The sequence below is a fragment of the Cebus imitator genome, unplaced genomic scaffold (genome assembly GCF_001604975.1).
Source record: "Cebus imitator isolate Cc_AM_T3 unplaced genomic scaffold, Cebus_imitator-1.0 Scaffold27, whole genome shotgun sequence".
Classification (NCBI taxonomy): Eukaryota; Metazoa; Chordata; class Mammalia; order Primates; family Cebidae; genus Cebus; species Cebus imitator.
Window position 1 is genome coordinate 2,693,570 of NW_016107342.1, and position 13,513 is coordinate 2,707,082.

Genomic DNA, 13,513 nt, shown 5'->3' on the forward strand with positions numbered 1-13,513 from the left:
TAATCAAAAGATCCTTTTAAAAGGGTCTCCTGATCATGGATTAGGACTTTCCAATTAGAAAAGGCAAAGGGCTAGAGAGCAAAGAAAGATGCAAATAAGGATGGGTGAAAGCAGCTGTCAGCCTGCGGGCTTTGGCAGCGCGAGGGAAAAGGAGATGGGTGCAGGCGAGAGCCACACCCTGGCTCAACTTTACTCAGAACGACTTTCAAGGCCTCGGCTTTAATACCTTTAACGATCAAGTAGGCGATGGCGAGGAGGAAGGCGAGAAGGATGGCGAAGAGCAGCGAGCAGAGAATAGAGAGGACCTGGACCGGCCACCGCCGTGGCTGGGCTCTGCTGCCCGCAGCCGCCAGGAAGATACCATTGCGTTTATCGGGCAGAACAGGCGACCCGTCCGCGGACGGCGGGAGCAGCGAGCCTTTTCTGGGCTCTGACCACGCCCCAGCCGAGAACTCCGCCCGCAAGTCGCGGGCCACTTGGTCGCATCCCTCCTCGTCGACTTCGCCTTCACCCCAACTGTCCCCCTGAGTAAAGGAGGAATACTTCGGCCGAGCCAAAGGGGCCGGGGTGCCGGGACCGCGGCGGCGCAAAGCCGACCGCCACCCGCTCTCCACAAACGACATGGCGCGAAAGACAGTGAAACCCGCGGAGAACGAGCCTCTCCCATCCGCCCCGCCCCGTGTCCGCAACAGCCAATCCGCGGCCGGGTGTCGCCCTGGCCGCCACCACCAGGCCTCAGAGTCCAGGGGTGGACCGCGGAGAGCAAGGGTGGGCGGCGTGGCGCAAAGGAAGCCGTGGGGCCAGAGTACAGGCGGAATGCTCCTGGGCCAGAGCTTGACCCCAGAGCTGTAGCCGGAAGGGGGAGCAGGAAAGCGCGCAGGGACAAGTGAGCGGAAGCCAAGGGCAGTCGAGTCTCGACTCCCTGCAGCGCTTCGTCCGGGCCGGAGACCTCCGCCACAGCCGCGTCACCAACGTGAGCGCGCGCCCCGACCTCCCCAAAGCCGCATCTTTCCAACGCTGGGTCCTAGCGCCTGCTCGCACCCTGTGACACACATTCCCGAACCTATTTGCTCTCTCCTTTCTTCCCCGCTACGCTCACACTCTTCTCCAGGTTCCCCAATTAAGGGCAGCTCTCTGTCCTGCGCTCTCGCGGTGCCTTAATTACTCACCCCTATCTCCCTTTACTGTGGTTCTCCCCAACCGTACCACAACTTCCCTCACGCTGCTCGACACGCCTCCTTCCCCCAGCCCCAGCGCGCGCTTTCCACCTGGTGCGTACTAAGCTCGAACCCTCGCCTCGGAACTCCACCTCTCACCTTCCCCGCCCGCCCCCTCAGTCTCGAGCACCGCGCGCGCGCATTCGGCCCCAGCCACCGCTAACGCTGGAGGCTACTTACTCCCGCCCCCTCCACCCTACTCCTGGCGGCCTCAGGTTTGTGGGGCGTATGTAACTCTGGCGGGGAGAGTGAAGGTGGCAGGCCCCCACTGCCCCACCCCCTACGGGGTGAGGCGGTCTAAACTCGGGAAGTTGGGACACGGCTGTCTTCCCTTCCCCTGGGGAAGTTGGTAGAGTTTTCCCGACGGAGGACTCGGCGCAGAAACTTCCTCCGTCCTCCTCCCCACTCCATGCAGGCAACGTCGAGTGAGGCTGAGGCTGGGGGCGAATCGCCGCAGAGCTGCGTGTCGGCGGCGCATTCTGATTGGACAGCGGGGAAGCCTGTCAGCCTGTTGGCCCCGCTGATCCCGCCCCGTAGCGCAGGGCAGCCTTTAACCTTTAGCCCCAGCGGGCGCCAGCCACTCAGATCGCTTCTTGTTGGTATGTGTAGCGGCAGTGGCCGCCGGCGGAGCAGTCTGAGCCCGACGATGAGGCCAGGGACGGGAGCTGAGCGTGGAGGCCTCATGGTGAGTGAAATGGAGAGCCATCCTCCCTCGCAGGGTCCTGGGGACGGGGAGCGGAGATTGTCCGGCTCCAGCCTCTGCTCCGGCTCTTGGGTCTCTGCTGACGGCTTCCTGAGGAGACGGCCCTCGGTAAGGGATCAGTGGGGCAGGGGGTAGGCGGCACAATGAAAAACGGAGTGAGAGAAACAGGAAGCTTTCTCCGAAAGGAGAAGATAAGAGTGGACGAAGGAAGAACTCGAGATGGTGGGATATGTTCTGAGGGAGAGAATTGGAGGGTGGGGTTACACAAAGAGAAGGATGGGAGACCCTAGAAGTTCCCTGTGGGCTTGGCCTAAACAGATGCGTAGTGAAGGTGCTCGTTCTTGGGCGGGGTGAGCGTCTTGGAGCTTTAGGCCCGATTTAGCTGCGAGGGGGAGCAGGGACTTGATTCTGTAAGACTTTAATAGCGACTGCCAAAATTTGTTTTCATTAGTCGTGGTGGTGGTCTGCAGGGGGAACTCTTGGGACAATTGGCAGGAGATAATTACCTGGTTTTAATTTAAAACATGGAACAATGGGTTCATCGGTAAAGAACGTAGTTGTGTTTTTAAAGTGCGTTAAAATGGATGAATTAGTTATTTGCATTTAGTGCCCGTGAGTGACAGAACCTTAGTCTTTGAAATTTATTTTTGGCAGAAGAATTTTAACTGTTTTAAAGGTTGTGTTAGAAAGTAAGTTTGTTAGGAGTGAATTGACCCTGAGTACCCATACTGTTTGTGTCTTAAAAGACCGGATCTCTCACCTGAGTTAATTTGACAGAGCATTTTAAAGTTTAAAATCAATAGTGTTACAAAATAACAATAGCTGGCTATCTTGTATATCTGCATGAAATAGAAAGGTTGTTGTTTTCACCGAAACAGTTTTAAAATTAGCATTGAATATATATCCTCGAAGCTTAGTAAGCCAATTAGTAGCTGATTAAGTCAATGCTTAAAAAATAAAAAATAGAAAACCTATGATGCAGCTGTCCAGTAATCATCTTAACTTTTCCTGTTTTGTTATGGAATTTACAAGCTCGTTTTAAATACTAGCAGAATGCATTTTGTTTAAAGTATAGACTGATCCAATTATGTGATTACACATAAGCTTAGTATTGTCGCAGATAACTGATTTGTTGAAATGAGATTTTTGAGAAGCACTTAGTGTTATTTGCTCATTTAAAAAATGTTCACTGTTTTTCAGATGGGGCACCCTGGCATGCATTATGCCCCAATGGGAATGCACCCTATGAGTCAGAGAGCAAATATGCCTCCTGTACCTCACGGAATGATGCCGCAGATGATGCCCCCTATGGGAGGACCACCAATGGGACAAGTAAGAATGTTTTTGTTTTATTTTGCACTTATTTGTTTTTGCCTCAGATATTCTGTCAAGATTTCAAAATCTATACTTATAGTTATTTAAGAATTAGTTTTTGCCCGAATAATTTCAAATAAGCCAAATGTTGAATCATGACTAACGGAAATTTGAATGTAATGAAAAAGTCTGAGAAATTTACTGATGACCTCAAGAAAAGAATTTTTTTCTTTATTATTTAAAAGTAACAGTGTGCATCCAGGCTTTTATTTTTTAATGATTATTGTTTCAAGCATGCCAGTTGAAGTTAATGTTCTAAGAGTAAATATTATCTGATAGAGCAACATAACTGATTTTGGTGGACCATGTAAATAAATAGAATCTGAAAATAGCAATTGTTTAGGCCTTTGGCTTAGAGGGGATTTTATTCCTGAAATATCTTCCTCTTTCTGTGCTGGAGGAGGCTGAGGAAGGGTAGGGAGTTTGTGCTCTATAGTTCTTATTGTTCATAGGACAGTGCCAAATAGGTAGTTCATTTTCCACTTACACTATTTTTTTTTAATGCTTATTGTTTGTACACTCCTGCTTTTGAGCTGTCCCTTCCATCTCTAGCATAAATTGTAAATGGACATTTTGTAGGAGTGATTTGGATCAATAGGTTTTAATGCTGATTTAGTGATTTTGGTAGAACTGAGTTTCTAGAGAAGCATCCAAGAAAGGTAACAAGTTCAGTTACCAGGAGTAATTTTGTGCTCCATGTTAAGTTCTATAATCTTTTGGTAGCTGGGTTATTTCCGTTTGAGTATTTCCATAAATCATCAAAAATTTAGGCTAACAAAATATTTTGGAAGCCAATTTCATGTGATCTTTTGCTAATTAGTATTGTTTGATAATTGTTTAAGCTTTCATGGTTAAAGTTATTGGTGAAATTGCAGTGGGAAAAGGAGCTTGCTATGTGTCTGTCTCTTTTTACTTAACCTTAAGAGTAGAAGGGCTTAATGTCAAGTGATTTCCTTTTTTTTTTTTTTATTTGGAATATTGCCCTTAATTTTGTTTAAAAAAAAAAAAAAAATTGTTCTAAGGCACCAGCCCCGAAAGATTCTGCCTGCAGTTCTTTAAATAAAAGAGCCTTTTATTCTGTTACTCTAGAATAACACAAATTTTAAAACTCTCTAGGTGATGGAGAAACAACTTTGATTCCTCTTCTGTTTCTTTCCATCTCTAAGCAGCAAGGAGCTCTTCTTGTTTTCTTGGTAGAGCTGCTCTAACTAGATAATGAGCTTTAAAAATATTTATTCTTTAAATGCTCTGGTTCTTATTTAAAATTAGTTTCTTTCCACAGAAAGATAAAATAAAACAATTTGCTACTGCCAGATGCTTCTCTCTTTTCTGGGGCCTTCTGTTTCCATTGGGCCAATCAAGGTAAGTTTTGCAAGGGATTGACCTGCTTACCCTTGCTGTAATGGTGCTATTGCACTACCAAAACGAAGATACCAGCTAGTCATATTTCCAGTAAAAAAAAAAAAAAAAAAAAAGAAAAAATGCAGATTTTATTTTTTAAAAGTACTTTCATGTATCTCATTGACATAAGCTGGTCACAGTTTGCTTTATGGCCCTTTCTCTTTAGCTATATCAGTGACCATCTTTGTAGTTAAGTTTACTAGCTACTTGGTACACATCCATTCAAGTAACTAATTTTTTTTTTTTTTTTTTTTTTTTTTTGGTGTGGTTTTCTTCTGCTTTTTCCTAGGCTAATATATGCCATGTGCCTTTAAGTATATCTGATTATTTAGATGTTTAGAATTCTTCTCCCTCTGAAGGCTCCTGTTTGTATAATAAATGAATGTTTTAGTAAGAGTTATGCTTTGAAAGTCCCAAAAGAATCTCCACTGTTTTTGTCAGAATAATATCATTCCCTTTTCTCCCCTTAATATCTCACTAACAAATATAGGGCCCAAATCTTGGTAAAACAAATTCTTATTTTAGCTTTGTAACAGACTGGGAGAGCATGGATAATTTGAATTCTCAAATCAGAAATCTTATTTGAAACTCTGTAAACATTGCTTTAAAAATTAAAGGTGATAACAAATAGCACCATTGATACTTTTTTCCTGTATTTTTTCTTCTGCCACTCTCAGAAGTACTGATGAGCAGTAAGTGGTCAGAAGATAATTGAGAAGAAGCAGGATGTCTGTATCATTCACAGTAGTGACAGTTGGGAGGGTTCTGCCATGCAGTTTTAAAAAGTTGATTCACAAGTTCTTTAGACTTTGGGACTGAAGGTTATGAAAACCTTCATGTATTGACTGGTTTGCATGAACATCTCATGCTGGGACCAGCTAAAGACTAACATTGGTGGCAGTTTTACTTGCCAAATGATTGTGGTCTTTGGAATGTTACCAAATATGACATGAAATTTTAAAAGTTGTTTGTAAAATGATACGCAGACTGTGTAGCATAATGATGTATGGAAGCAGGGTTCATAATTTCTCAAATGCATCAAATTATTTACCTTAAAGAAGTGGTCTGGTCAAATTTTTTTTAATTCATGAGATGACCTAGAATGCCATCTCATGCATTTAGGCTGACTGTTAGTAGTAATAAATGTTTAATGATTATCAAATTGAGCTTAATATTCTTTTAGGTTTATTTCAGTTTTCTATATTATAGATTAAATTTGTCTCTTACTCTATGTAACATTATATGAAAGTCATACTTTTAGAGTTATAGGATCTTATAGCTGAAAGAGACCTTACAAATTGTTTAAGCTTTAAATAATGTGTGATTTAAGATGCTTTGAGGGATCACTGGTTTAAAAAACCATGTTAGTAAAGAAAGATAAAGAATTTTACCTGCTGGATAGCAGTACTCAAAAATTTCCCTTTGGTAGGCCAAGACAGGTGCATCACTTGAGGTTTAGGAGTTTGAGACCAGCCTGAGCAACATGGTGAAACCCTGTCCCTCAAAAAATGTAAAAAAAAAAAAGATTAGCTGGGCATGGTGGCATGTGCCTGTCATTCTTGCTACTTAGGGAGCTGAGGCAGAAGGATTGCTTAAACCTGGGAATTCGAGGCTGCAGTGAGCCAGGATCACACCACTGCACTCCATCCTGGGTGACAAAGTAAGATCTTATTTCAAAAAAATAAAGATCTTCTGTAGAGATTTCTATCAAAATAAAATTATATGTGAGGCTGTCTTCTTTCTTCTCAGTGTTTATAGTAAATAATATTTTCATGTCTTACTCTTGTTTTTTCTACACAAAGGACATGCAAATCCTGCCATCTTTATCACAGATGATTATGCCTTTGCCTCAGAGAGTCCTACTAGCTGGCTTTTTTCCCCCCCTATTTTGAGTCTTCATTTTTCTCTTCCAATGAGAAGAGTAGACTAAGTGACTTAAGGTCCCTTTCAGCTCTAATAGCCTATGATTCCTTTCAGATCATTTGGTAAGAGTAGATATCGGATTTTATGGGTTGATATGGAAATAAATAGAAAATTCCTTTAGTAATGCCTCCCTAATTCTATTTATTCAGTACCTTTTTTTTGGTCTTTGGTCAGAAAACTGCTAAATAATTACTTTTTACAAATGAATTTGATTTTCTTGTTCCTATATTAAGTAAGGCAGGCTCTAACAGATCTTATTTTATTTTTATTCCTGCTTCCACATGAGCCCAAGTCATCACTCTCCCATGCCTAGGTTATTCAACAGTTTTTGAGTTGAGTTGGTTTTCTTGCTTCAAGGATGGCGCCCCCCCATCCAAGCTCTAGACTTCAGTGTGTTATCTCCTTGCCCAAGAATCTCCAGTATTTTCAGTGCCAATAACATAGTATCTAAATTCCACAGCTTAACTTTGAATAATCTCATGTCAAAGCAGGATTCAAGGCTGCATGTCTTCACACTCCCTAATTTGAACTTAGGCTGGTCTTTTCAGAGTATCTTGATTATATTAGTTCACAACTTCAAACTTCCACTGTTCTTACCCTCCTGCTCCCAGCTCACTATCACCATGAACTTTGCTTTGTTACCTGTGTTCTACTACTACAAAAGCTTCTCCAAAAGCTTCTCATAAATAACTTTTGTCAACATGTACGTCCCCTTCAGATTATTAAAGAACATATATAATCTGCCCGTAACTCTTATTGTTTTACTTATTTTGGCACTTACTGACTTGTTTTATGGTTTCTTACTTGCTTTAATTTTCCAACAAGTAATAGATTGTAAGCTCTTAGAGGGCAGGGGCTCTGTCCTGTACTTTTTAAAAAGCCTATAGGTGCTGAGCACAGTTCTTGGCACATCGTGGGTGCTCAGTAAAATACTTGTTGAATGAATGAAACAAATACACAGGTATTCTTTCCTGCAGCATTAGCCCATAAGCCAGTCAGTGTTACATGTGACTGTTTCTACTGGTTACTTGTGACTTTACGTTGTTACTAATTCTTGTTTTTAGTGTCTGCCTCTTTACTCTTTCGTTTTCATTTGACAAAAATGGAAGATAAATAAGAGGAAGTAATTTTTGTTTGGAGAATAAAACTAAAATACTTCCATTTACAGTCGAACCTCTGTATCCAGAGATTCAAGCAACTACGGATGGAAAATAGTCTTTAAAAAAAGCAACAACAAAAAATACAAATTTTTAAAAATACAGTATAACAACTCTTTACATAGAATTTACATTGTATAAGGTATTATAAGTAATTTAGAGGTAAAGTATACACGAATATGTGTGGGTTACACACAAATACTGTGCCGTGTCATAAAAGGAATTTGAGCATCCTCAGACTTTGGTATGGAGGGTGTCATCCGGGAATGAGTCCCATCAGGATACCAAGGAATGACTGTATTTAAAAATACAGGCGAATGTGACTTAATTGATGATCATCTCTTTAAAAAGTTTTGCCACAGATGTTTTCCATACTCTAGGGGAACATGATAAAGTAGAATGTAAGCTTTGCAGAGAAATTCAGTGTATTGGTATCTTAGACTTACATGACTGATTTGACAGATTTACTTGTTGCTGTCCCTTCAAAATTACCCTTACTTTTGAGTAGCTGCAGGATCCAAGCCATTGAATTGGGCATTAGTCAGTGACAAAAAAGAGACAGAATTTTTGTTTTTTAGGCTATCTGCTCATAATTCTTGAATCTGGGTAACTTCTGGGTGCATGTGGATGACTCAGGCGAGTGCTTTTAAGAAATAACTCAGACCTAGTGTGTGTAAATTTTAGACAGAATGTGGTTAGATTTTTAGACAAATGTTACTAGCGAGAGTACAGAAATTTATTTTCATTATTTTTAGGTGGTAGTTCATTTAAATATGAACTCATCTAGTCACAAACTAAGTGTGGAAATATTTAAGGAAGACCATATCAGTTTGGAAGAATGACCTGCATCTCCTCCTCCCCCTTTGAAATTCACAAGGCATAATATTTACTAAGATGCTTAGAAGTCTTGCGGAAGCTCTTTACAATTTTTACTCAGTGTTTCTGTTTTATTTCACCATCTCCCTCAATCTCCACTTCCTAGTTTCTATAACTCCTTTATCTGTTTGTTTTGCTTTGTCTAGCACATTGTATGGAATTAGCATTTTGTGAGAAATGCTGAATTAGGGCCCTTTATTTTAGTTTATTCTTCAGCAGGAAAAGGCAGCATCAAAATAAGTTAGTATTAACACACCATATACGTAAATGAAACAGCTTGTAGAGTATAATGAATGTATTCATTAGATAGTGGATCAAAAGAGGGAACAAATCAACAGATTAACCTTTGATTTTTAAATTAGGCTTGTTAGGAATATTGCTGACAAGACTAACAGTATTAATAGTAAAGATTTGAGGCTGGGCATGGTGGCTCACGCCTGTAATCCCATCACTTTGGGAGGCTGAGGCAGGTGGATCATGTGAGGTCAGGAGTTCGAGACCAGCCTGACCAACATGGTGAAACCCCATCTCTACTAAAAATATGAAAGTAAGCCGGGCATGGTGACACATGCCTGTAATCTCAGCTACTTGGGAGGCTGAAGCAGGAGAATCCCTTGAACTGGGAGGTGGAGGTTGCAGTCAGCCGATATCACACAGTTGCACTCCAACCTGAGAACTATAGCAAAACTCCGTCTTTTAAAACAAAAAACATTTGGTACATGTGCATAAACCATAGCAGTGTACTCAGGATTTTTTGGTTGGTTGGTTGGTTGGTTTGTTTTGGAGAAAGCCTGCTTGTCACCCCGACTGGAGTGCAGTGGTGCAATCTCCACCTACTGCAACCTCATCCTCCTGGGTTCTCCAAGTAGCTGGCATCACAGGTGCACGCCACCACGAACAGCTGATTTTTGTATTTTTACTAGAGTTGGGGTTTTGTCGTGTTGACCAGCTGGTCTCAAAACTCCAGGGTTCGAATAATTCACCTGTCTGGGCCTTCTAAAGTGCTGGGATTGCAGGCATGAGTCTCCCTGCCCAACCTGTTTTTAACCTAGAGAAATAGGTCTGTGTTGTGAAGGTTTGTAAGTAGGAATTAATAGATTACGTTCCCTGTAGAAACTACTAGTCTTTCATTCTTTTCTTTTCCCTGTTATCTTATTCTTCTTTTAGTCAGTACACATTTAAGTCTTTTGGGTATGGTGCTTAGTGTACAGATGATGTATTTATTTCCTGCTCTCAAGGAGATCATTCTTGAAGTGCCATTCTGAGCTCTGTTTTTGTCTTTTAACTGCTGATTTGGCTGTACGGTATTTCTGTACATTTGGAAATCTAGTGGCTATGAATATTTTATACTGGTTGAGTATCCCTAATCTGGAAACCAGAAATGCTCCAAGATCTAAAACTTTGAGTGCCAACATTACACTCAAAGGAAATGCTCATTGGAACATTGTGGATTTTTGAATTAGGGATGCTCAACCAATAGGTAAAAAGGCAAATATCTGCAAATCTGAAAAAATCCAAAACAGTCTGTATCAGGCATTCCGCAAAAGGCTACTCAATCTGTATTTACTTTATTTCACTGGCTGGTCAAGTAATCATACATTCTGTATCAGTTATTTTAAACAGGTTAGTTGTATTTACCAGTTATTAAAGATGTGATATTTTGCATTGCTGGATTTAAAAGGAAATCTACTCTTGCTTCTTTCTCAGTGAACTCAGAGTGGAAATCTGAACGTTCTCCCAATCTGAGTGATTCTGTTAGTCATGTGTCTTGAAGGACTAGTGAGGACCATCTTGAGTTGAAATTCAGTTCGGTTTGTTTTACACTTTGGATTTCGTTTTTATTTAATTTTTTTCTGAATACTTTTATATATATGTATATATTTTATTACACTTTAGATTCTGGGGTACATGTGCAGAACATGCAGGATTGTTGCCTAGGTACATACATGGTAATGTGGTTTTCTGCCTCCATTCTCCGACCCCCCTGTCACCTATATCTGGCATTTCTCCCTGTGGTATCCCTATCCCTACACTATCCCTCCCCTATTCCCCCCGCCCCAACAGACTCTAGTGTGTGATGCTCCGCTCCCTGTGTCCATGTGTTCTCTAAGTTCAACACCCACCTATGAGTGAGAACATGCAGTGTTTGATTTTCTGTTCTTGTGTCAGTTTGCTGAGAATTATAGTTTCCAGATTCATCCATGTCCCTACAAAGGATACAAACTCATCATTTTTTATGGCTGCATAGTATTCCATGGTGTATATGCGCCACATTTTCCTTGTCCAGTCTATTATCGATGGGCATTGGGATTGGTTCCAGGTCTTTGCTGTTGTACACAGTGACACAATGAACATATGTGTGCATGTGTCTTTATAATAGAACCATTTATAATGCTTTGGATATATACCCAGTAATGGGATTGATGGGTCAAATGGAATTTCTATTTCTAGATCCTTGAGGAATCACCACACTGTCTTCCACAATGATTGAACTAATTTACAATCCCACCAACAGTGTAAAAGTGTTCCTATTTCTCCACATCTTCTCCAGCATGTGTCTCCAGATTTTTTAAAGATCACCAATCTAACTGGCCTGAGATAGTATCTAATGTGGTTTTGATTTGAATATCTCTAATAATTAGTGATGAGCACTTTTTCATATGTTTGTTGGCTTCATAAATGTCTTCTTTTGAAAAGTGCCTGTTCATATCCTTCACCCACTTATGAATGGGTTTGTTTGGTTTTTTCCTTGTAAATCTGTTTTATTTCTTCGTAGATTCTGGATATTAGCCCTTTGTCAGATCGGTAGATTGCAAAAATTTTTTCCCATTCTGTTGGTTGCTGGTTCACTCTAATGATCTAATATCAAAGATCAGATGGTTGTACAGGTATTGATCGACTTACCACCTGTGCAGCTTACGACCATTCGACTTTACGACCACAATCACTAGCCACGACTGCTCCGTGTCTGGCAGCACAAACGTTGCCCAGCAGGGCGTACGACAGTGCGGACCAGCTTCCGGCAGCACTACCATCTCCGCATGCTCCATTTCAACTGTACATATAGCCTACTCAACTTAAGACTAAATCATGTTACAACCGGTCTGCGGTCCCGACGTGGTCGTAAGTCAGGCACTAGCTGTAGATATGTGGCATTGCCTCCGAGGCCTCTGTTCTGTTCCATTGGTCTATATCTCTGTTTTGGTAACAGTGCCGTGCTGTTTTGATTACTGTAGGCTTGTAGTATAGTTTGAAGTCAGGTAGCATGATGCCTCCAGCTTGTTCTTTTTGCTTAGAATTGTCTTGGCTATGTAGGCTCTCTTTTGGTTCCATATGAAGTTTAAGGTGGTTTTTTCCAGTTCTGTGAGGAGGATCATACGTAGCTTGATGGAGACAGCGTTGAATCTATAAATTACTTTGGGCAGTATGGTCATTTTCACAATGTTGATTCTTCCTAACCATGAGCATGGAATGTTTTTCCATCTGTTTGTGTCCTCTCTTATTTCCTTGAGCAGTGGTTTGTAGTTCTCCTTGAAGAGGTCTTTTACATCCTTTTTTAGTTGTATTCCTAGGTATTTTATTTTCTTTGTAGCAATTGTGAATGTCAGTTCGTTTTTGATTTGGCTCTCTTTAAGTCTATTATTGGTGTATAGGAATGCTTGTGATTTCTGCACGTTGATTGTGTATCCTGAGACGTTGCTGAAGCTGCTTATCAGTTTAAGGAGATTTTTGGGAGGAGAGGATGGGGTCTTCTAAATATACAATCATGTGATCTGCAAATAGAGACAATTTGACTTTCTCCTTTCCTAATTGAATACCCGTTATTTCTTTTTCTTGCCTGATTGCTCTGGCTAGAACTTCCAATACTATACTGAATAGGAGTGGTGAGAGAGGGCATCCTTGTCTCATGCCAGGTTTCAAAGGGAATGCTTCCAGTTTTTGCCCATTCAGTATGATATTGGCTGTGGGTTTGCTGTAAATAGCTTTTATTTTTAGATACTTTCCATCAATACCTAGTTTCTTGAGAGTTTTTAGCATAAAGGGCTGTTGAATTTTGTTGAAGGCCTTCTCTGCATCTATTGAGATAATCATATGGTTTTTGTCTTTGGTTCTGTTTATATGGTGAATTACGTTTATAGTCGTGTATGTTGAACCAGCCTTGCATCCCTGGGATGAAGCTACTTGATTGTGGTGGATAAGCTTTTTGATGTGCTGTTGCCATCAATTCGCCAGTATTTTATTGAAGATTTTTGCATCTATGTTCATCATGGATATTGGCCTGAAGTTTTCTTTTTTTGTTGAGTCTCTACCAGGTTTGGTATCAGAATGATGTTGGTCTCATAAAATGATTTGGGAAGGATTCCCTCTTTGTGTATTGTTTGGAATAGTTCAGAAGGAGTGCTACCAGCTCCTCCTTGTATATCTTGTAGAATTCGGCTGTGAACCCATCTGGACCTCGGCTTTTTTTGGTTCGTAGGCTATTAATTGCTACCTCAACCAATTAAGTTATTGGTTGAAGACCAATAGCTTCAACCCTTGTTATTGGTCTATTCAGGGTTTTCACTTCTTCCTGGTTTAGGCTTGGGAGGATGCAAGTGTCCAGGAGTTTATCCATTTCTTCCATTTCTGTGGAATCAGTGGTGATATCCCCTTTACCCATTTTTATTGCATCTATTTGATTCTCCTCTCTTTTCTTTTTTTGTTAATCTGGCTAATAGTCTGTCTATTTTGTTGAACTTCTCTAAAAACCAGCTCCTGGATTTACTGATTTTTTTGAAGAGTTTTTTTGTGTCTCTGTCTCCTTCAGTTCTGCTCTGATCTTAGTTATTTCTTGTCTTCTGCTAGTTTTTGAGTTTTTTTTT

At 41.1% G+C, this 13,513-nt stretch overlaps 2 protein-coding genes across 4 annotated transcripts in view; one reads left to right on the forward strand and one right to left on the reverse strand.

The window, feature by feature from the left end:
- ARL6IP6 (ADP ribosylation factor like GTPase 6 interacting protein 6) overlaps nt 1-1,344 on the reverse strand; it is a 39,931-nt gene extending 38,587 nt beyond the window's left edge. For 2 of the 3 annotated variants that reach the window (XR_005199174.1, XM_017523201.2), the window contains exon 1: nt 227-1,163. Coding sequence is in view for 2 of the 3 variants with exons in the window: in XM_017523201.2 (XP_017378690.1) it covers nt 227-623 (397 nt within the window). In the remaining variant the exon portion in view is untranslated. Of the gene's footprint in view, nt 1-226 lie in introns of all 3 variants that reach the window. The other variant, XM_017523199.2, reaches the window with a different exon arrangement.
- A 62-nt stretch (nt 1,345-1,406) lies between these two features.
- Nucleotides 1,407-13,513, forward strand: part of PRPF40A (pre-mRNA processing factor 40 homolog A) — a 59,403-nt gene continuing 47,296 nt past the window's right edge. The window contains 2 exon segments of the mRNA XM_037736588.1: nt 1,407-2,028; nt 3,121-3,252. Coding sequence (XP_037592516.1) covers nt 1,627-2,028; nt 3,121-3,252 — 534 coding nt within the window. The 5' untranslated portion in view covers nt 1,407-1,626.